The 25,784-nt window shown below is 37.1% G+C and overlaps 1 protein-coding gene across 1 annotated transcript in view; it reads right to left on the reverse strand.

The window, feature by feature from the left end:
* LOC124613473 (inactive tyrosine-protein kinase 7-like) overlaps window positions 1-25,784 on the reverse strand; it is a 135,360-nt gene that overhangs the window by 52,957 nt on the left and 56,619 nt on the right. The window contains exon 7 of the mRNA XM_047142180.1: window positions 16,312-16,596. Coding sequence (XP_046998136.1) covers window positions 16,312-16,596 — 285 coding nt within the window. The remainder of the gene's footprint in view (window positions 1-16,311; window positions 16,597-25,784) is intronic.

The raw sequence follows: 25,784 nt of genomic DNA on the forward strand, positions 1-25,784 counted from the left end.
CTATCAGTAATTTTATTACCGATTGATTTAGAGTGAATTCACAGGTACCGTATTTACTCGAATCTAAGCCGCACTCGAATCTAAGCCGCACCTGAAAAATGAGACTCGAAATAAAGGGAAAAAAATTTCCCGAATCTAAGCCGCACCTGAAATTTGAGACTCGAAATTCAAGGGGAGAGAAAAGTTTTAGGCCGCACCTCCAAATCGAATCAAAGTTGGTCCATTGTAATATGAGACACAATTTAGGTCTAATGAATGACGATACAGCTACAGCAGTTTGGTTCGAGTCGTAAGCTTAGCAGTTAAGCTTTACCAGGTAGCCATTGCTATGCATCAGGCATTCCGTCCGTGTTTATACGGGTACCCTTCCTTTTTCACGTGCTTCATCTGGTTTGAATCTATTGCTTATTTTGCTTCGATCTGATAAGTGCCGTTTTCTTTGTTATAGGTGTTTACGTCACTCTAAGCTGAAAATGCATTACTGTACTGTGTCATGCATTGTTTGTCGCATTCTAATAGTGTGTATTTATGGACTGTCGCCGCTCGCGGCATGGCTTGCTTTTGTGCGCGCTACTGCCGCTAACAATAAAAAAAAGAGAGAGGAATCGTCTCATTAGTGAAACAATGGCAAGAGACTGCTATTTGTTGTTACTGACACTGCTGCTTTCTTTGATAATGATCAACAAGAACCAAATAATAGACTGCGTATGATGGAACATGTTCTGAACGAGAGTTAGGCGAAAATTTTTCTTCGTTTGAAAATCTTTGCGGTCACTCCTTTAGTACATCAAATTCTGCACAGAAATTAGAATTAGATTTGAAAATCAAGTCAGTTGCCGTGCTTCATTTCTGACTGTATCACTTAATACGAATATAAACATGACACGATACATATATTCTTCCGCGTTTGCTGTTGTCTCACTCTAGTTTCGTAGTTTATTAGGCAGGCAGGATTTAAATGAGATAGCAGCAAACACGAAAGAAAACATGGCAAAATGTTTATACACTCCTGGAAATTGAAATAAGAACACCGTGAATTCATTGTCCCAGGAAGGGGAAACTTTATTGACACATTCCTGAGGTCAGATACATCACATGATCACACTGACAGAACCACAGGCACATAGACACAGGCAACAGAGCATGCACAATGTCGGCACTAGTACAGTGTACATCCACCTTTCGCAGCAATGCAGGCTGCTATTCTCCCATGGAGACGATCATAGAGATGCTGGATGTAGTCCTGTGGAACGGCTTGCCATGCCATTTCCACCTGGCGCCTCAGTTGGACCAGCGTTCGTGCTGGACGTGCAGACCACGTGAGTCGACGCTTCATCCAGTCCCAAACATGCTCAATGGGGGACAGATCCGGAGATCTTGCTGGCCAGGGTAGTTGACTTACACCTTCTAGAGCATGTTGGGTGGCACGGGATACATGCGGACGTGCATTGTCCTGTTGGAACAGCAAGTTCCCTTGCCGGTCTAGGAATGGTAGAACGATGGGTTCGATGACGGTTTGGATGTACCGTGCACTATTCAGTGTCCCCTCGACGATCACCAGTGGTGTACGGCCAGTGTAGGAGATCGCTCCCCACACCATGATGCCGGGTGTTGGCCCTGTGTGCCTCGGTCGTATGCAGTCCTGATTGTGGCGCTCACCTGCACGGCGCCAAACACGCATACGACCATCATTGGCACCAAGGCAGAAGCGCCTCTCATCGCTGAAGATGACACGTCTCCATTCGTCCCTCCATTCACGCCTGTTGCGACACCACTGGAGGCGGGCTGCACGATGTTGGGGCGTGAGCGGAAGACGGCCTAACGGTGTGCGGGACCGTAGCCCAGCTTCATGGAGACGGTTGCGAATGGTCCTCGCCGATACCCCAGGAGCAACAGTGTCCCTAATTTGCTGGGAAGTGGCGGTGCGGTCCCCTACGGCACTGCGTAGGATCCTACGGTCTTGGCGTGCATCCGTGCGTCGCTGCGGTCCGGTCCCAGGTAGACGGGCACGTGCACCTTCCGCCAACCACTGGCGACAACATCGATGTACAGTGGAGACCTCACGCCCCACGTGTTGAGCAATTCGGCGGTACGTCCACCCGGCCTCCCGCATGCCCACTATACGCCCTCGCTCAAAGTCCGTCAACTGCACATACGGTTCACGTCCACGCTGTCGCGGCATGCTGCCAGTGTTAAAGACTGCGATGGAGCTCCGTATGCCACGGCAAACTGGCTGACACTGACGGCGGCGGTGCACAAATGCTGCGCAGCTAGCGCCATTCGACGGCCAACACCGCGGTTCCTGGTGTGTCCGCTGTGCCGTGCGTGTGATCATTGCTTGTACAGCCCTCTCGCAGTGTCTGGAGCAAGTATGGTGGGTCTGACACACCGGTGTCAATGTGTTCTTTTTTCCATTTCCAGGAGTGTATTTGTATTATTCTTATGGTGAAGAGAATACTGCATGTGATTCACAATTCATAAAAGTTCCTATTAGCAACCATCTCTTGTCACAGGTAGGAAAAGTTTCAGAACGTAGAGTTGGCCATATTGACAAACATCCCAAACAGTCTTGCCAGTCGGATTTTCTTAGTACGTTGAAATTCTGCTACATTCAAAGATGAACAATACGGAGTTTGTATTTACTTCGTTGGATAATGTATGAAAATGCAGTGGTCGAAACTCGGGGTGGAGAAAAAAGCTCGTCTTCCACCTCGTTGTTTTTTTTTTCTTTTTTTTTTTTTTTTTTTTTTTTAATGACGCAGAGGTTTTGGCGCCAGTATTTATCTTTGTGCCTACAAACCATGCCTGTGTAGCGCTACATATATTTGACGGCAGAAGTTCGTTGTGGCACCTACTAACATTTTTCAGAATTCCTGCATGCTTTGCACTCGATTCTAAGCCGCAAGCGGTTTTTTGGATTACAAAAACCGGAAAAAAAGTGCGGCTTAGATTCGAGTAAATACGGTATATGGAGTGTTCATCTGTTAATGAGAATTTAAAAAGCAGAGATTTTCAATAAAATTTAAAAAAATATCACTACTCAACAAAACAGTAGGAGATATGACCAATAAAAATTCAACTGAGTGACTGATAAGTTGAAGGCAAATGATTAGCTTTACCATAACCAATTGTGGATGACCATTCACTCAACATTCTGCTAGTTTCAACATATGGTGCAGTAAGTATGACAGATGAAAAGAAATAATTGTTGTCTTATAGAAAAATAGGTCATGAAGAAATTGGTAGGCTCGATCATCAACTATCTGAAGAGTCATAAAGTTAAGAGGAAGACAAGTGTTCATGTGTTTCTCAGAACAGATGAACTGGACATTTTATTAAAGTAAGATCTTTTGTCCCATTAAATTAAATTAAATTTTTTCTCGGCAAAAACAGGTTCATTATCAAGAACTAACAGAACATCAGTTGCTCCTAAAAAAGAATTTTTTTTGTACGCATTACATCTGAAGTGCAGCATACCATTCATACATTCTAATATTATGGCAATATTTCCTTTTAACCTTAACATACTTTACTTTATTTCAATATAAATAGATTCTGTTTGCTGAAGATTTAGAGGGTGTGCTTTTGAACTTTTGTTCATTTTCCAAATTTATTATAATATTGCACAGTAAACAATTTCCTCTTAAAGACAGATTGTTTGAAGGCTGGAGTTCTAAATTTAAAAGAGCTTTCCTGCAGAGGTTTTGGAATTTCAGAAATGGTAAAATGTCTCTAAGATTTATTCTAGTCCCTGTTAATGTTAGGGTAAAGAATAAACTTTTTTTTACAAAAAATAGTAATCCACAATTATTGTATATGATAATTAAAGACATAAAAGAAGAAAACTATGATAAAAGATCTGTAGGAGGTATACCAAATTATTTTCAGTGGATCAAATGGTCACAAGGTTTGAGTTTAATAGTTTTAGAGTCTGGGTTCTCAGTATCATCATCTCAACATATTTATGTTGATAATCAGTTTCTAATTTGCATTCCACTAAATGAAAGATAAGAAACACAATCATTGAAGCCAAGTAAGGATCATGCCTTAAACTAAAAACAGTTCGTTACCTTATGCCTATATAGAAAATTCAGAAAAAAATAAAAGCACGAGACACACACACACACACACACACACACACACACACACACAAACACACACACACAGAATGATTACAACAAAATTGAATAATTTATGTATTTTTGTTTTTATTGATTACATAAAAAATACTATTCTAATTTAATTATTAATTGTCAACATACATTTGCATCTCTAGTCTGATTTTTGAACTCCTGTAAGAAACACTATTTTCCCTTCTACATTGCACACCAAAATTAAAGGGGCACTTATCTGAAACATAACCATTTTCTGCATTTGCAATACTGATGTTCAAAATTTGGCTCAGAGGTGCCTAAAGTATTCCCTCAGTGTTTTCTTCATGCATGTATCAATTTCACTCTCTCTATGCACATGCTACAGAACATGGCAAAAAACAGGGACGAAAATGCATAAACACCCTTTCCTGCTTCAGATCATGTTCACATTTCATGGAATAGTATTGATCAGTCCCTCACGATTACACCCTGCACACCAGAATGGAAACTGCAGTCATGCTACACTCCAAAGGAGTATGATCACAGTCAATCGGTCAATATGCTCTTAAAGATGGGTCGAATCACCTGCGGGATGTCAGTAGTGTTAAAGGTTGTCACAAATGTCACCCTGCTGCACACTGCATTGCAGACTGTCGTTTTCAACTGTGAAATGTGTGAAAATTGACAACATAAGGGAAGGTGTAGTTTCATTCACTTCCTTTATTACATCTCCTGAGACATTTTCATGTCGATTCTGAGCAATAGTGAGTCCAAAATGTTTCCATTGACCACCATAAGAAAACCATCCAATTTCAATGCTGGGCACTGTGATTCTGACCTCCTAAGTAGTAGTGTTAAGAGATGGTGTGAGATGTGGGTAAGGGGAGGTGTGATGACCTTAAAGTGTGGCACATCCACTGTGGCCAATGTGACATCATTGATCCATCCTACACCTCACATGGACAACTGATGTCTAGTCTTTTTCTGCATGTCAACACCTTACTTTATAACTTATCGCTGAGCCTGAGGGTGACATCAAAGAGCACTACACTTCTGCACCATTACAGAGGAAGGTCAGAAGCACCCATATTCATGTCATATTTTTAATATCTGCATTGCAGTGGAAAAAAATGACAGGGTTCGAAAAAAGTGAACATATAATTTTGGTGCCCAGTATATATCTTAAGTTTACCTTTTCCTAAGTTGTACAGTGGGAAGTTTGTAAACTGTACTGATCATGCATAAGACATCTCATAATACAGTGAAATGTGCAAATAATGTCCTGAAGTAATACATTATCAATGTTTTATAGGTAAATGTATTCCTTACTAGTATATTTACACTACAATTAATATTTAATTAATGTATGATATATGCTGCAATATTTTTCAACCATAAAATCATCTGTGGAATAGAAGGACCCACTGACCAGAAATTAATACTCTTTTCTATTTAAATTATTTTTGTTGCCTGTCAGAATGGATGATTCATTTATGATTGGCAAAACTTCTATAACTATATACTTCACTGCTTTTATTGTAAACAGGGTTTCCATGGTGAATACTGGTGCATATTTTACTCCTAAGAAATGTGTAAAGGCCGTTAACCATTGATTAAAGTGTTGAGTAAAAGATGTTCAAGATTCCTCACAATACATTGCGCTATTTGCAACTTTCTTGGCAATGGATACATTAGTTATAGCTGTAGAATAGGTAGAGAATGTTGTTCCATAAGTTTTTTTTAATGAATGTGCTTGCATGAAATATAAGATTGTAATACTTCCATTGCTGGAATCTGCACTCAGACAAAGTGCAAAGGTTTCATAATACGTGAGTTACAATTCAAAATTAAAAAATTGGATATTGTGCATTTGCCAAATAATGTTCTGCCATTTTCTCAAGTTCACCTCTGAGTTATTTACCTAGTACATAACACTCTTTGTTGTGTTTTGCTGAAATTTCAGTTCATTTGGAAAGAAATGAATCACTCTATAATTAGAGTTGAAATTTAATTTACCTACATTTAGATTCACATTTACACTCTGCAAGTTACCATATAATGTATGGCGGAGAGTACTTCTGATATCATTTCCACTCTCCCTCTTTTCATGGTCGATGTTGTGTGGAAGAACAACTACCAGTAAGCCTCCATACGAGCTCTAATTTCTCTCATTTCCTTGTCATGCTCATTTTGTGAGATGTATGAGGGAGGAAGTATGAGATGCATCCAGAAAGTAAGTTCTGATTGCATCCAGAGATGCCATGAGTAGTCAGACAGGAGTAAAGAGGAGGTATGTGTGAATAATGCAGCGTGGTTTAAGTCTTGTGATGGCAGTGGATGCTGCAAAGTGCTAGGATGAAATGGGTGCTCTAATATTGTCTACCGCCAACTGTGAGGTTCACGTTGTTATCCAATTTTTGCATGATCAGAAGCAATCTCCAGTGGTGATCCATCTCCAGTTGTGCCACATATAAGAACACAACATTATGAGTGACAGTATGGTCAGATGATGGTGCAGACATCCGTTGCAGGACGAACCAACATTCACAACAAAGACCACAGTAGCTGAACATCTTTGGTGACACCAGAACTGATGGAAAAAGTGTGGCAAGCAATTTTGCATAACAGCACTTCACTATTTCGGAACTCTCTCCTTCTCATCAGTTCCTCCAGATGTCTCACTTGCTGTTGCACAAAATTGTCTCCCAGTGACTTGGTTTTCATCAAGTGTGTGCACGATGGGTGCCAAGGCAACTGACAGATGAACACAAAACCAAACATCTGGCTGCAACATTAACATTACTACAGGGGTACACAAAGAAAGGTGACAAGTTTCTCAACTATGTTGTCAGTGGGAATGAAAAATGGGTGTCACATGCCCCACCAGAAACAAAGCAACAATCCACACTTTGGTGACATAGTGGCTCAACCATGAAGACTAAATTCAAGCGGACAGTCTCTGTCAAAAAAATCATGTGCACTGTCTTCTGGGATCAATGGGTGTCGTCTGATGTGTTTTTACCATGATGGGTGACCATAAATCGTGAGCAGTATTGTGAAACGTTGAAAAATCTGAGGAGGAAAATGTTTCCACAACAGTGCAGAGGTGTGGACTTAAGTGACTTTGTGGCTCTGGATTTTGATGGCAGACTCCTATGACATGGGCAAACAACTGATGGTGCACCATTGTGATAAATGCCCCAGAAATGGTGATGACTCAGTTGAAAAATAGACAGTGAATCGATGCAAATATTGCAATGAATGTTTTGTACTTATTGATGTTTTTGTTTTCTTTTATTAGTCATCAGAACTTACTTTCTGGATGACCTCATAATATATTGCCTGATTAGTCTTGAATTTCATGGTCTCACAATTTCAGCAGTAAATAGTGCACATCTCTCTTATCATGCTTGCAACTGGAGTTTGACATGTTGCTCAGTATTGGATCTTCTCTATCTCTTCTATTAATACTACCTGTTGAGGATCCCAGACTGATAATCAGTACTCGGTAATCAGTGGAACAAGTGTTTTGTGGATGAATTATGTTTCAATGACTATCAGCGTCATGTTTGGTTTTCCTAGTGCTAGTTTATGTGTTCATTCCACTTTTAAAGTCATTCCGGGCAGCTACTCTTAGACATTTTACAATTGTTCCTACTTATAGTGACTGATTGAAAATAGTGTAATCAGACATTAACTGATCTCCCTGCCTATTTATTCGCAGTGTGTTACACTCAGTTATGTTCAAGATCAAGTGCCAGCCCTTGTACCCAAAGTTAATGCTCTGCAGGTCTTCCTGCATTTTGCTGCTGTCTTCTGCTACACAAACTCTACAATATCTGCAAAACACAATATTTTTCCTCCATCCTCCCCTCCCCCCCCCCCCCCCCCCCCCTCCCATTTCCCTTCATCTATACCTGTATCACCACTTACATGTAATCTTCAGTGGATCTAACCTTATTTCTAAAAACTTAAAACTTGTGGTTAGTTCTCAATTTCAGGCCCAAGCAGTGTAATATGTAGATTTTATCACTTTATGTAAGCATATCCTTGAGAACATGTAATGATCATTTAAATAAAACATGAAATATCCATTGATACAACATGAACCTTCCATTACACGCACCGCGGACTGTGAGTCCGCAGTTTTATCTTTCCATCAACAATCACTTATAAATTCAAGATTTCCATTAGCGGCTTTTTCTACCTTCCCCTCCTTCCGTAGCGAATTATTGGCAACAATTGAAGTTAGTCATTATTGCCAGAAGCAGCAGTCTCGTGAGGTGCAGAGTGTCAGTCTGCGTGTGTGCATTTGTGTGGCGTGGTTCTATCATCAGTTCTTTTACGATGTATTGCAGGTAAGGAAGTTTCTTCCTTTATAATATTACAAAACATAGACAGTTACGTTTAGAAACTTTTTTTATTTATTATCCAAACTGTCACACAATTATGAGCCTTTTCATTGACCAACACCGATTAGTGAAGTAAGTTATACACATATCGCCCCCCCCCCCCCCACCCCCCCCAGAAGAACGGTGGATGAGGATCAGGTTTTGCAGTGGTTGGACGTAGAGCTTGGTAATGAAGAATGTAGTGATCTGGAGTCAATATTCGAAAGTGATCATTATTCAGATAGTGAACAGTCACTGGACAAAAGTGATTCTATCGAAAAATTTGACTTGTATTTTGGGAAAGACGGTATGCACCGGAGCTATCAACCTCTAATCCAAAACAGAAGAGTAAGAAGACCTCAACATAATACTGTCAAGCATTTACCGGGAGTCATAGGCGAAGCAAAAAATGCCAAGCATCCAATTGATTGTTTACAACTTTTCTTCACAGATGATATTTTAGAAGAAATTGTTTGCTGCACTAATATTTACATTGCTACCATCCATTCTAAATATTCCAGAGAAAGAGATGCTGCAGACACTAACATTACAGAAATCAAAGCTTGTTTAGGACTCCTTTTCTTGGCGGGTGTGCTACGAATATCACACACAAATTTACTAGATCTCTGGGCTGCAGATGGTACTGGAGTGCAGTACTTCAGACTTTCAATGGGCATAAACCATTTTCGTTTCTTGCTGACATGTCTGGGATTTGATCATGTTAGAAACAGAGCTCGTCATAAGGAAAGAGGCAAATTAGCTGCTGTCCGATTCTTGATAGATCAGTTCAATGAAAACTGCAAGAAACATTATAGTTTATCAGAACTAGTTACAGTAGATGAAATGCTGGATGCATTCAAGGGCAGATGTGGATTTATGCAATACATTCCATCAAGACTGGCAAAACATGGTATAAAAATGTTTGCACTTACAGATGCAAGGATGTTCTATACCAGCCATTTAGAAATATACTGTGGAAAGCAAGTGGACGGGCCTTATCTCTGTGATAACACACCTCATGCTATTGTCAAAAGAATGGTGAAATGCATATCCAAATCTGGCAGAAATGTAAAATAATTGGTTCACATCAATTCCACTTGCGGCTGACTTGGAAAATGACAAGCTGACAATGGTTGGAACAATTCGAAAAAATAAACGTGAAATTCCTCCATTTATGAGAGTAGCGAAAGATCGTCCTGTGGAATCCAGAATTTTGCATCTAGGAAGAATATGACACTGGTTTCATATAAACCTAAGAAAGACAAGGTTGTTCTGGTACTGTCTCCTTCACATGATGATGACAGTATTGACAGTGATTTGGAAAAGTGCAAGCCGGAAATAATAACATTTCACAACAAGACTAAATCTGGTGTGAATAAAGTTGATGAGATGAAATGTACATACTCTGTGACAAGAATTACCAGAAGATGGCCATTTATAATTTTTTCCTCTCTTCTAAATATTGCTGGAATCAATGGATCCATAATTTACAAGAGCAATTAGGATTCAAGAATTCCCAGAAAAGACTATCTAAAAGTTCTTGCCAAAGAACTGTTGCATGATTATATGACAATGAAGGTCAATCATCTAAGTACACCAGTGAACATCAAGAATCGTACCAAGGAAATTTTGAGATTACCAACAGCTGAAGCCCTTCCTAGACCTCCACAAACAACAGCTTGAGGAAGATGCAACTTCTGTGATAGGAAAAAAAACAGACTGACAAGATTTTCCTGCAATGTGTGCAATAAATTTGTATGCTTGGAACATGTCGGTGCATATCTGTGCAGTGAGAGCAGTGAAAATGGCAACCATCACGAGTGATTTACTTGAATTGACAGTGAGGCTGTAAACTATAGTTTTCTGAAAAAGTTTCTGAACTAATTTACTTAAGATAAGTGTTGGTTAATATTCATTTGGAAAAACAGTGAAAAAACAGAATGAACATAAATTTCAGCAAGTACAATAAATGTTCTTATTGGTTTACGGGTAAATTATGAGTTAAAATATTTTATGTACACTACTGATGCTGAAATACATTGTGTTTACAAATTCATTGTTTTATTTATGTTATCCAGTCTTGAATACATTATATTTGCCAACTGTAATGTCAGAATTGTTCATGAAAGTGGTATAAAACACAATGCGCACTCTCAGTCCACGCGCGCGTGTAGCGGAGGTAAAAAAATCGCGCATGTAGCAGAGGGTTAAACAACACAGCACGTAGAAATAACAGGAAATCCTATATGGTGATTGTTGAACATGGTAATCACTGCTGATGGTTGTCGAAACTGTTTATTCATTGCAATTGCAGTTTTAAGCATTTGTCATTTTCATGCAATTGAAAGCATAATAATTACATGTTTCAATTTATGGACTTCTATCTACAGGGTGATTCAGCTAAGCTGTTCAACTGTAGTATTTCTGGAACTGTAATTATGAGGAAGTCTCGACTAGCTGATGTACAGCCTTTTAAGTACAGGAATATCAGTATCAACTTTTTCAAATGAAACTATAGTAATTCCTGCTGCTAGAATTGTAATTCTAGTAGAGACAAATTAAACAGTATTTCTCTCTTCAAAGGGAATTACAACATTTAGAACTTAACATTTACCTGTTTTTAACATGAAATCGATTTCTGTCCTACGTGGAAGTCTGTGATTCCCTACCCAAATAAGTGAATACTTACTACCTGATAAGAAGGAAAGAGATTGCTGCAGCACCATGACACCAGTAAAAAAGAGACATGCAGGAAATATAGCTTTCATTCTCCTTTTGTGTCATTCACAAGTGTCAAGTGCTTGTTAATTTGAAAAAAATTTATGTCTCACGCACCTGAAATTAGATATGATACCTCTCCAGGGAGAATGCAGAACGAATGCAAAGACAGCAACTGAACTGTATGCTTGAAGGTATCCTAATGGACAGTGTTTGAAAAGAATGAAAATTCAGTAAATGTGTAAAAAAAATTGTGTTGGACGGGCACTAGAATACTGTACACATGGTAAGGAGGAAGCCAGCAATGAGTAGAGCAAATGAAATAGATGATCTGGCAGTTGTTTCTCATAATCCACCTTTTCAGCTCCATGGAAAATAGGAGTAGCTCAAGAATAAGAATGCATCCATAGCATATCATGTGTCACTTCAACAGCAGATTAACCACTGGTGTTGCTGAAGACACATGGAATTCTGTTGCTCAGTTCTGATGTGACATCAGGACAATATGTTCACACTTCAAAGGATTCTCTTAACCGATGAATGTACATTTACAAACCATGGAAAACTGACTGTTTGAAACATATGTTATTGGGTTGCTGACAATAAGCATTGGCTGTAACATGTTGGTCATTGGAGGCACTGGAGTGTGAATGTTTCATGTGGGGTTATTGGAGATTATGTGATTGCTCTTTACTTCAATGAAGTAAGCTTCATACATAAAAAATACACACAATTTCTTACCAAAGTGCTACAGGATCTATTAGAGGAATTACTACTTGAAATATGTAGGTGCATGTGGTACCATCATGATGGATGCGTGGCTCATTGGTTTTCCATCACTAGACAGGATTTGAAGGCATTATTGATGCCACTGGGCTTTTTCTCTGGGGTAAACTCAATGATGAAGTCCATGCATGAGTTTCAATGAACAGATTTAAAAGGTCACATTATTGCAGCAAGTACAATGATATCATAGATACTTCTTCAGTTTGTCCAGAAGTCCTTGCACTGGTGGCTGCAAATGTGTACTGCAGCAGATAGTGGGCATTTTGACCACTTGACGACATAAATGGAATTTTAAGTAAGTGTATTTGGCTATATTATTTTGTGATCCCTTTTTGTTGCTGATGCTAAAGTAATTTTGCAATGTAAGTGTTTTCCTTGATATTCTTTATTTAACAATCTTATACCTCAGTTTACTGCTTCACAATTCCATTCAATTTTTTGTGTGCACTTTGTTTTCAAAGTTCTGGAAAAAAAACAGGAGTAGAACTGTTACTACCATTAACCGATAAACCATCCTAAGATGTCTTGTCTTTTCCTATCCAGTTGGTGTGTAGCTCCAACCAGGTGTAGTGAAGTGTAATTAGTATCATTTTTAAACTAAACTTGTCTCCAGTCATGCTGTTGTAAGTAGACTCTCCCTGCTGCACTGAGCTGGAGTACCGAATCAGACTGATATGACACTTCCATGTAGTAACACAAACTTCAGCATAAGAGAACAGTCAGTTTCATGTTTAAAATGGATAAATCCCAAGTTCTATATATTGTAATTTGTCTGAAACTAGAGAAATGATTTTGCCATTGGATTCATCTATTTTAGAACTGTGACGCTAGTGGGAGAGATAACTATAGTTTTATTTGGACAAGCAAATTAGATATTGATATCTCTGTAATTAATGTAGGTATGAAAAGAGACTATACATCATTTATTGAGGACTTCTTTACAGTTCATTTGCATGGAAACAGAATTATGATACCTTAAATGGTTCAGGAAATATCTGATGTGAAGAACTTAGCTGAAGGACCCTGTACGCCCTATACACGGTACGCTTTCTGTTGCTTGAAAATGACAAATGTTAAAAACTCCATTCACAATAAATAAAAATGTTTGATAGCGCTACGTGATAGTTAGCATATTTTACAGTTTCATGAAGGGCATGGGCTCATTCCCAAAGTTGTGATATTACCTCAATTAACTATTTCATTAAGTCACTGGTGAAAAAAAGTACTGCAGGAGTTAAATTATACTTAAGAAAGTGTTATTTTAAAATCTGTTGGGACATCTTAAATGTTCAAAATATCACTATCCCAGGATGATTTACAACAAATGTCTGTAAGTGTGAAAATATTTTAGACACTGCCAGAATTCAGTTGAAGATTAGTCCTAATATGTAGCACAGACATGTAAAAACTGTTGATCATAACTTACGGACACTATAGGCATGTGATTCAGTAAATGACAACCTAAATAATAGCACATTATGACAATTTGTTTCTTGGTGAATTCTCTTGCAATGGCACAATGAAGGTAATGTAAACAGACCCAGATAAAATAACTGGAAGCTACATATATATAAAAACAAAATGTTCTTCTAATGAAGCATTTAAAAATATTAGTGTAACTGAATTATCAACATAAGAAACAAAAGAAATTAAGAAATAAAATACAAGATAAGTTTTTAGTATAAATTGCACAAATATCCAGGGGGTAAAAATAAAAGGTATTCTACATTAAAGACAGATAAAGCACATCTACTTAGCTAATGTATGTGGTAAGAGTGCAAACAGAAAGATAAAACAATTTACAAAACCTCAAGCTTGCAAAGTTCATAGTTGTGTATTTCACTAACAAACACAAAAAAGAGAAACATACGGCAAAATTGAAAAAGCCAGTAGATGGCATGACATGCCTTTGAGGACTTAAGATCAGCAAAAATATGACACATGAGGTTCAAAACAGAAATAAAAAAAGGAATGCAACAAATTAACATATTGTACATGATGTGCTGAAAAGTACTGCCTTTGATTTTTTTGTGTGAAGATTCTTAATGCTTTTAAAATAAAATAAATGCTGTTAACAATCTAAATCTTTATTCTTCATGTCCACATATTTACAGCCCTTGCCACTAGAGGACTCCAAATTGTAGTGCGTAACATGGTATGTAACATAACTATATCGGTGTATGAAAATCAGCATGCTGTAGTCAAGTTTCAAATTCAAAGAGTTTGTCAACACATGGAGCAACCTCTCCTTCAGCATGACAATGCCATACCACACACCTTACTGCAATATCTGCATCAATTTGATGCCTTGGATTCACTGTCACCTATCATCCTCCATTCAGTACTGACTTGGCAACATCCAATTTTCATCTATTTCCAAAATATAAAGAACGCCTTTGAGAACTTCACTTTGCTAGTGAAGAAGTAGTGCAAGCAGAGGCGAGGCTGTGGCCCCATCAACAAAGTCAAACTTTTTACAGTGCAAAATCAACAAACTGGTCCTTCATTGTCAGAAACATGTTCATCACCATGATGGCTATGTTGAGAGTTAAATGTGTAGACATGAAGAACGAAGATGTAGAATGTTAATAAAATAAGTTTTATTTAAAAAGCTTTGAAGGTTTTCACATAAGAAATTCTGAGGCATTACTTTTCAGCATGCCTTCACTCATTGTTGCTGATAAGACAACCAACACATCAACAAATATACGAGTAGCATCTTGAAAGGTACAAACCTTTCACAGAAACATCTGTCTTTAATAGACAAGATATCAGAAGAGAAATAATTCTAAGAATTTCCTAGTCATGTAGTTAGCAAAAAATTCTCTCCTTAAGAAACAGGCACATGAAACATAGTAGATGGACGAATTGGTACCGGAGTGGCTCCTTCCCATTTCAGCGTAAAAAAAAAAAAAAAAAAAAAAAAAAAAAAAAAAAAAAAAAAAAAAAAAAAAAAAAAAAAAAGAGGCCACTTACAGATCTGTAGCCTGCTGCAGTTACTGATATCTAGTACAGCACACTGACATATATTTATCACCTGTACATATTATTTCTATCTTCTGGTTACTTCTACAAACATTAAACTGACCAACAAACAGTGAAATCTCTTTTTCATGCTTGCTATGACTTCATCACTCTGGCTATCAACATAACAACTGCCTACATATTCGGCAATTATCTCAATCAGCTTCTGTTCTATCCTCAGTCAAGCTAAAATGTGATGTACATCCTTCTAGTCTTCTGTGAACTGGTCTGCACTAGACTGAAGTCATTCAGTTATCTTGTTGGCCAAGACCACAGTTTTTGAATTTAGGTCTTTAAAATAAGGCCACTGTAGCTAATTTTACTGCCATTCCACTATGATTATTTTTGGATCATTTTCCCTAAGGGGATCCATAGAGATTGATTAAGAATATATTTATTCACATCTTGTACAAAATCACCATCTGAAAACTTGCACTAAGTATCTTTTATTACCATGTTTCTAGGTCTGTCAATGATGAGACATTTGATTGAAGAAATACAATGTGTGATGGAAAATAACACAATGATGAGGCTTTTGATGACCATAAATGTTTGCATACAGGCAATTCAAAAGGCAGCATCGAGTATCCTGTTATTAACATGCCTCTTCTTAAAATGGTTCTACTCTTTTCTTTTTATCTGTTTGATATATTATTATTATTTAGGCAGACCTACTATTCCAATAAAACTGATGTTTTGTCTTCCCATCTTTCTGTTATTATTCTATTATTTTATGACACACAGATTACCTGTTCTGTGACAGCACTTTATTACCTTATCAAAATGTTGGCCATTTGTCCTATAATTAACTCTGTGATGTTCATTGCAACTCTTACACATTTTATCCCTCTCAACTTAAGTGTTCTGCTTTACTCAGTACTGTCTCCTTGGGCTTTTCTTGTTTTCAACATTCATCCCATTTTCTTATCCCCATTCAGTTACTGAAGAGATAAAACTTGAAGATTTTGTGAATTCTTTTATATTTCTAGTTGCACTACAACCACATTAATTTCTGTAAGTAGAACTATTATAAAAATTTTTATTTAAAAAAAGAACAATGTTTTGAATTTTTGGGATTTTTCAGTTTGTCACCAGACCAATTTCTGCAACATATCTTAAAGAAACCAGTTTCTTTAAATAGGCCTACATATTACTTTGTCATATTCTAAACCATATCACTTTTACTGATAAGCTATGTTACCAAATAAGCTCTTTCCCTAGATCTCATTCACAACAAATCCATTCAAAAGAAAATAAATTCATACTCTGTAACAAATAAGTTTTTGCAACTTTCTAACCTTTAACAAAAAGAGAAGCAGCTTTGGAGATTTGAGGTGGAAAGCCTGTAGTATTAACTTGGCAACTATACTGTCCTCTGTCCTCCAAGAACACTTCTGTAATGTTTAGAATTCCCGTCCGAGGATTGGTTTTCAAGTGTTCAGCTTCTCTCAGTTGTTTCCCATCCTTCAACCAGTGAACTTTAGTTACTGGAAAAGGCATAGCTTCAAACTGACACCTGAAGATAGCTGACTCTCCTTCTTCCACTGTCACAGGAATTGGCGATGCTAACACTGTTGGTGGAGCTGAAAATAATTTGCTGGACGTTACTTAGCGTGCAAAAACTTCTTTGAAGTAATTGTGCACAATATTACTGAGGCTGTATGGCTGTTAACTTCTTGAGTATGTATATTACATTATGAAGTGCTTCATTTTTGTTTTGTGTAGATATGTCTGTACTAATGTCTTCAGATTCCATCATCATTTAATCAATGAGAGGTATGTTATCTGTAATTTATTTTAGTCATTGCAGTCATGACCACTGCACCTAAGGTATGAATTCAGATATCAAGAAAAAAAGTATTACTTGCATATAATCTATAATATATGTACATTGAGTCACTTATGTGATATGCGAAAACTGGTAGACACCACTTCAAAGAAGCTTTTCTATAGCTCTATCCTTACATATTAGCTACATTCTCTGGAGATTCTTGAGAATGGGTTGACAATATGACATCACAAGTAGATTGCACGTGCCAGAAAGCAAAAATTTGATCACTTGCACTCAAAACTAGACAAGAAGGAGGGAGCTGTCTCACAGATATCTGAATGAGGATATAGTGAAGATCCTTGCTAAATGGCTAAATTTTGCATCCATTCCAAAAATGCTACCAATAGCAGATTATATCAATTCTGCAGATCATGTTACAGCTTTATTCCCATTACAGCAGTAGAAGAGGTTCACTGCAAAACCTGTAGAATTTTTCCTGAAGCACCAAAGCTTGTATTCAAAATCTCTGAGAAAGAGAGAGTAACATCTAGAAATCTGCAGAAGGGCAAATACAGTACCACAATTCTGCCAGCCGGTGTAGGCAACACCACCATTCTCATATGACATGGGGACAGCAAGATTTATGACTTTTGAAAGATATTGCCTACAGACAAATAGGAAACAATCCTACAAAACAAAATCTACAGGAAGTTTTTAGTGAATCAGGCTTTCCATTAACACCATTAAGGGTCTTAGAACACCACAGCTGTATGGGCTTCTTATGGTAGATGAAGAAGGCATTCCTGTAAGACTCATAGTTTGTAATATTGGCACACTTATGTATCAGCTGACAAAATACCTGAAATGTTTTATCAGTAATTATGTGGGGAAGTGCAAATGTCACAATCACTTAATCATTTCCAATTATTTCTTGTTTGATGGAAAATATTACAAACAGACTGATGGCACAACGGAGAATAGTTCATTATCATTCAGAGTGGCAAACATATACATGAAACACTATGAATCAAACACACTAGAATCTGCCAGCCTGACACCTACATGTTTCTTTTTAATATGTGTATAACACATTTAAGGTGTGGCAACATGAAGTTAAAAAACTGGAAGAATTCCTACAACATTCAAGCTCTATCTGTCCTAATATGAAACATGATGTAATTTGACAAATAGGCTGGAGCATTTTCTCAACATGTTAGTTAAGAGAAAAACTGATGGTTCCCTGGGTCACAATGTATATAGAAAAATTATGTGTACTGTTCTCTAACTTCATGCCTGTAACCATCATCATTTGTCACAAAGAAATTCCATACTAAAAGACCTGGTCCACAGAGCTCCAACATTGTCAGAGAAGGAGAGTCTCACCAAAGAATTACAACACCATGAACAGTGCTCCAAAGGAATGGGTACTCATATCAACAAGTTAAGTGGGCATGGTTAGCAAATTCAACAGAACCTGAGGAAGAGGTTGTGACTGGGACAGAAAAGCCAAGGATCAGTTAGATATATAGCGTACAATGTATCTTGCTTGTCAATATAGATAAAAAGTCATGTTTCCAACATTGAAGACAACCCAGATCTCCAAATACTGGATGAGTACCCTCTAAATATGGCATCTCTAATGTCTGGTGATTATTATAACAGTCAAGGAGAGGTGCAAAGAACATCAGCAACACACACAACTAAAACAACCAGCAAATTAGAAGTAGCCCAGCACTGCCTTGATATTATAATAAAAGCAAAGACATTGAGAACACTGTTGTGGTGCAAATTCCAAGTTTCTAGGACAACATAATTAAGGGTTTCAAAACAAAATTGTCAGAAACCTAATAAACCAGGGAGAAAGCAAGGCTAAGTCCTCAATCTATTAAGATATCACTGGCCTTTTCATTCATCATAGCTGGTTTCATGAAATAACAGTGCAGGCTCCGAAGAGTAAATGAGCATCAAAGGCCATAGTGGGCATAGGATGTCAAACACGGCTAAATATAGCAGTGTGAACCAACAATACTTTACAATCTGATGGAGTCCATGCAATGTATATGCACAATAACACACTTCACAGCACCTGAAGAAGATAAATAGGTCAATTGTTGAAATATCATGTGAAAAATTGAGTTAACAACTTGACTGAACATTTGAAAGTACACTGATAATGAAATATGGCCTTCTTATCCACTACAGAAAACTGGAAATTCTAAATGTCTTTCTATAAATATTTTATGCTTGACAGAACGTGATTTAAGTTATTATCACATTACTGTAGTCATAACATAAGGAAATGGGGAACAGCTACATATACAAAAAGTGGAAAATTCTATGGGCATAGACATTGCATGAATAGTAATTTCAGTGCTCTGCTTCCGTAACAGACTTTAGAACTCACAAAATAGTGGTTATGATATATTATACCACAAAAATACTTTTAAACTTCACTGAGCGGTTAGACAGGGTACTAATGCAACATATTAGAAATAAGTGGTAAAGCATTGTACCATTGTATGTGGGAACATCAAAATCATAGATAGTAATGACTTAGGGCACTTGGAGTGCTCTTTTTGGCCCCATAGAGACATTTCCAATAGGAATACAAGAACATAGGGCAACAGTGATCGATAATTTATTTCTCAAGCACATTGTGTCTCAACAATTATATATGAGCCTCAAATGGTCATATGACAGCAACAAAGTATTTATATTGTTCTGGTTTAACCACAAAGAGAAAAGTATAGTTTCACAGAATTATAAATGCTGACACAGTTACAGTACTCAGAGAAAGAAGTACAGTTTCACAGTATTATAAATGCTAACACAGTTACATTACCCAGAGAAAGTTTACTGGTTAAACAGTGGGGCAAAGTTCACTGAGGGCATAGAGTAGGTGAGTAATTTAGCTCTTTTCTAAACATATTCTTACAGCACTGTGAAAGCAATAGTCCTTTACAACAGGAAAGGATATTACAGTGGAAGCCAAGAAAATGGGCAGCTCATATGTTGTACAAAATGTTTTTTGGCAGCAAGAAGGATCTACAGAGACTAGCTCTAACTAATGTTTAAAGGAGCATTACAAGCAATACTGCAAAATTCTTCACTGAACCATCAAAAATATAAAGCCCATGAATTATGCACCATGAATTCAAGTGTCCAAGAAAAAGCAAAGGCAATCTGGAGCATTAACAAGCTAAAAACAGATCTACTTTGTAGGGCAAATGTCAACTGCTTCATGATAGTTGTAATAAGACAGATGGTGTTAGATTCAAATCATTGGGTGCTAAAGTCAATGAATTCTCCCTTATAACAGCTGAAAACACAGAAAAGGAAAAATGAACTGTCAAAAGAAGATCAGTTAAGCTTACTTAGACAAGAAATGCATTGTGTAGACAAGCATTACATACTTCTCTAGAAGACATCAATTTTGCCACATCAACCATTAGTGAGATGTAGCAAAAATCAAAAGATCAGTGAAAAGCAGTAATTCTTAAGTCAATGGGTGATTCTCGAAGGGCTGAAATATACAGTAACAATAGCCATTTATAAAAGTGGAGGAAATAAGTGACCTCAAACAAAAGACCAGTTTTCATGCTTCAAAAATTTTTTTAAAATCATTTACTTACTTTATTTAGAATATAGCAGAATATGTGGTATTATTATACATTTTGTTACAGATATGCAATAAAAAACAGATGAAACAGAATACATAAATCTTACATATATGGGATAATAGTTTATTGGAGAAAAATTTATAACATTAAATTTCATTTCTGAACTCTGTTAACAGCATCCAGTGTCAGAAAATCCTTTGCATTGCCCAGATATGATGTTAAATTATACTCCTCCATGCTGTGTTGATTGGTGTGGAGTGCCTCACTCCAGCCATAAGGCAGGATGCACATACTCCATGCTCTGTGCAGATTCTGTTAACTGCCTCCCATATGTGTCAGGAAAATTGAAGACTGTTGGCTTAACACAAGTTTTTAGATCAGTTTTTGCTGGTGATGCATTTTGAAATCATATTTGCTACCATTTATGGCATATATCAAATTCTTCATCAAGAAGTTCCACAGCAGTTTTTATGGCTGATTGCTTGGATTTTAGCCTGTTAGATACAGCACTTGCGATAGAGCCAAGAATGGGAAGCTGAGGTTTTCCAATATCTTTTTCTATTCACGTGACAAAGCTTCCAGTCTTCTGAGTTCACGTGGAAGGATGGTTTAGAGCTGAGAACCTGTAGGGTGGTATAGTTTTGAAACAGCCTTTGATCATACATATTGTTATATTGAGTTAGTTGTCAAGACTGCTGGTATTGTTGCTGTTTGTCCTTTGCACTAATACAACACAGAGCACCAGCTGATCCCTGCATGGCACCACACAGGTTTACAATAATATTATTCCTGTGGTGAAATCTGGTTTTAGTATTAGTCAAGTGTGACATCAAGGACTTGGCAAGCATGACACATAATACTTTAGGTTGGGTTGTGTTTCACAGCATTTTCACTAATGTAGATTTTTAGTTACAGGTCTGCCTACCTGTTACTGAGATGGAAGCATGACCATTTTGTTTTATTTTGGCTGGGGTTGAGGTGCCACTTACAACAGTACTGTCACAGTACTCAGAGATTTTCTATCAGTACCCTTTCCATTTCCTCTATGAATATTCTGTGGATATCAATGGCTAGGTCAGTTGTGTAAGCAAATATCCTACTGTCAGTATGACAAATAGTTGCAGTACATACTCTGAGATGACAAAAGTCATGGGACACCTCCTAATACCATGTCGGACCTCCTTTTGCCTGGTGTAATGAAGCAACTCAACATTGAATGAACTCAACAAGTCATCAGAAGTCCCCCTTGGACCCATCTGAGCTGTTGGAGAGGGCAGTCACATGTGCATGAGATGTGCTTGCTTGTGTAAATGAATGTGTGTGTGTTTGTGTGTGAGTGTTTGCCTTTTTCTGGAGAAGGCTTTGATTGAAAGCTGATGTATAACCGTCTTTTCGTTTAGCCTGTATGCAAACCAATGTGTCTTCTTTATGGTGAGTAGCAATCTATTGTTTAATGCTCATATTAAGCAGACTTTTAACTTTACCGGCTAGTAATGCTATATAAACACTTGATATCAGGTTAAAAAAGTAGCTCATTAGTGTTAGGGGAATACCAATGGCTTTACTTATTTGCTAATAAATAATACTTTACAGAAGCTACCAGCTGCTTCTGCTATTTAATGAACACTGCTAGTCATTAAAATTGCAACACCAGAAGGATAGTAATTAATAAAATTTCAGCTAATTATGCACATACAATTTTACAGGAAGAAGGTGTTATTAAATTTGTAAGTGAATTTGGGGGCAAAAGGAGTGTGAAATTTAGTACACAGAGTTGTCACCTTTAGCATAATGACAATGACAAATACAATCTAGCAATGTTCATTCTCCTCGGAGCTTCTTAACACAAGATATGTCCAACATGATGCTACACAGTGAATCAGGACTTGTCTGAAAAGATGATGTGGTGCCACCCCTGTGACTAGTGTTGTCATTGGGCCCAGTACTGTCAGTACAGCTCCCTCTGCAGCCACAATAATGATCAACATGTGGAAAATCAATGATGCTCCAGATGCCCACACTGTCTACGTAAGATACTGACCAACACAAGCAACAATATCATGAACAATACACTGCAACCTCAAAAGCCACAGTCCTGCCATTGTCACATTCCATTATGTGTTAGAAGACATTAATCATTCTTATAGGCAAAAAAAAAAAACACCTTTTAAGTACAATTTCTGAATCAGAAACAGTATACAGATTTTAAATAGTATTACTCCACCTACTTTGTATAGTTGAACTGAAATGCTAATCATTTGCATGTAGTACACTTCATGCAGTTCAAAGCTTTTGCTAGTGCCTTCATTGTGTTGCAGTTTCAATGACCCAGAAGGCTCTGCTTTATGATCAGATTTGTGAAGCATGATGTGTTAATGAATGAATGAACATAAAACGAGAAGTAGTGAAAGAAATTAATGGTCCCAGAGCAGCTGTAGTGGCACTTCCTAAGTGATTGATGCTATGGCAACAATGAAATTTTGAGGAAACTGAAGTAGAAGAGAGGGCTGACTGTAGTTAAGTTTGCAAAATTTTATGAAAGGGTTACAATAAATACAACCATAATATATGACACTGAGCAAGTAGAAGAAAAGTGATTAGAAAAAAATATGAGTGTCCAGAATGAAGTAGACGATAATACTGTAAGAAAATTAAAATGTCACCTTAATTTCCTGAGGCAGCATATTTGAGAAACATTTGGTATAAATAAGTATAATAGCTTTGTGGCTACCGCAAGATGAAGAGGTGATATCTGTCAGAAGCACATTTATTATAAGAAAACACTTTTCTCAATAAAATTTTCTTCTATTTCCTAGTAATAATTCTGTACTAATGCCAGAATAGGGATATGAATGAAAATTCATTTTAATGCCGAATTTGTAAATTGTTAGAGAGAAGAGCAATTTTCTATTTTAATAACTTTCTCATAATAATGGAAAAACCCTGAGAAACTGGGTCTTACAAAGAGGAATAGGTTTGAGACATAGTACACAAAAGTGTTATTATGTGAACTGTGATTTTATGAATAATTTCAGAGGTCTGAGAAGAGTACTCTAATTTCATTTTTAATAAGTTAAATCCAGCTAAGTATTGTGTGAAATAGGTTGTTGCGATTTGAAGTTTTCCTGGCGTATTTCCAATTTGAACAGTTCTCGGGTATCCAAACGGGTAGCGTCATAATTTCTCCACAATATTTCGGCAGATGTACACGTCGCCATCTTTCTGCTACCTGGTCGGATACCTGAGAACTGTTCAAATAGGTTGTTCTTGAATGACATTATGTTTCCTTACGATGAATTATAAAGCAAATTGGTTAGGTCATCACAAAAGAATACTTTAGTTATTAAGTAAGAGCAAGGCATTGTTTAAAAGATTCTGCTTATGTCATAAAATTGTATATGACTCCATGTGCAAAAATCTTACTACTTCCTCCACTTTCTGCTAAGTCATTCAAGGGTGGGTGTGTGGGAAATTTTGCAGGATAAGCTGTTATATTATGCAAATTACTCAAAGACTCATATGTAATGCACTATATGACAGGACTGTACTGACAGAAGCATGGTGGAAATGTTTCTGTAAAGGAAAAGAATACGCTTGGTAGGTGCAGTCACTTTGGAAAAAAAAGAAAGAACATATGTCTGATACTGGTCAATTTAACTGTATTATTGTAACATTTATAATCTCTAATCTTGCAATTTTTAATATTTTGGAAACTTTCATGAGAGCAGTTCAGGTTACACATTTACAATATGTAAGAAGACATTAACTCACAAGGTATGTGTTTAACATGGGAAAAGAAATGACACTGTTCCTTAGCTGAATGATTTCTTCTCTAAATGTATTCATGGATGGTACTGATTATTCCAGAATAAGAACGTCCATTGCAAGAAATTAATGAAAAAAAAGGATTTGTTTGAAAAAAAACCAGTGCTTGAAAAATGAATACATACTCCTCACATAACATGTTGGAAGGAAGTCATGTTCAAATCACTGTAAAAAAATTTACGAACTATTTAGAATAATGAAATAAAAAAAGTAATTTGTACTACACTCAAAAAACACCCTTCTTGTAGATTGGTGTGACCAGTGCTTTCTTACAATCACTGAACACAATCTTTTATTCAAGGGACTGGGATATATTTCAGTTAAGACAGGAGCTAACACATCTGCAAATTCTATATAGATTGTGACACGGATTCTGTTAGTCCATGAGACATTTTAGCAATTTCAGCTGCATTTCAATGTTGTAGACACTATACCTATATCACTTGCAGTGTTGCAAAATTTAAATTGGGGCAATACTTCTAAGTCTTCCTTTGTGAAGGAACATTTGAAAATAAGAGTTCAGTATTTATGATTTTGCTTTGTTACTCTCAATTTTGGTTCCATGGTCATCCATAACTATTTGGATGCTAGCTGTGGTGTAACTATCAGCCAGTCAAATGACTAGACTTCCCTTGGGATTTGTGAGAGGTCTTTCCATAATATTTACTAAAATTCTGCTATGATGGCAATGAAAGCTTCACTCAGCACCCTTTTGACAGCCACTTGCATGTCACATAGCATCTCTCTGTCTATAGCCTTATGCATCTTCTGTGCAACAGTTGCTGCTTCTTACACAGAACGTATCTGTCTAGTGCTTAGTCATCTGTCCCTCTAAAACTGAATCACAATTGCTCCACATGCTCCTGCCCAGAGCTAAATGTTTTGAGTTCCTCCTGGAAATGTGATATTACTGCCTCTTCATCTATTGGTATTTTATCAGAAGACACTAAACAGTTAACAAATTATAAGCACTATTCTGCTTTTTTACCATGATAACGCAGGTTGTATCAATAAGAATCATCAGATTTGGCATGTCTATATTTCTAAAACCAATAACTATATAAAACGAATTTTGTTTTTTGATGAATGGGAAACTCAAGAAGTTTTTTTTCCTATGCCTTCCCATAAGTGTTCAATATATCCTCCTTGAGATGCACAGCATATGTCAATGCAGTATTCAAATTGTTCCCACACTTCAGCAAGCACATCATGTGTTATGTGATGTTTCAGTTCATTCATTGTTGTTTGTAACAGAGGCACATAAACAGAGACTTTAATAAACCCCCACAAGAAGTAATCACATACAGTCAGGTCTGATTACCTCGGAGGCCAGTAATGTAATGCTGAATCATTTGGTCTAGAGCGACTGACCCATCCTTCAGTAATCCTTTGATTTAAAAATTCCCGCACTTCCAGATGTCAGTGTGGCAGTGCCCCATACTGTTAGTAAATGAAGTCATTTGAATCAGTCACAAACTATGGGAAAAGAAAGTTCTCAAGAATATCAAGATATGTGCTTCTTGTAACAGTGTTCTTGGCAAAGAAAAATGGACCA

Source organism: Schistocerca americana, chromosome 4, assembly GCF_021461395.2.
Source record: "Schistocerca americana isolate TAMUIC-IGC-003095 chromosome 4, iqSchAmer2.1, whole genome shotgun sequence".
Classification (NCBI taxonomy): Eukaryota; Metazoa; Arthropoda; class Insecta; order Orthoptera; family Acrididae; genus Schistocerca; species Schistocerca americana.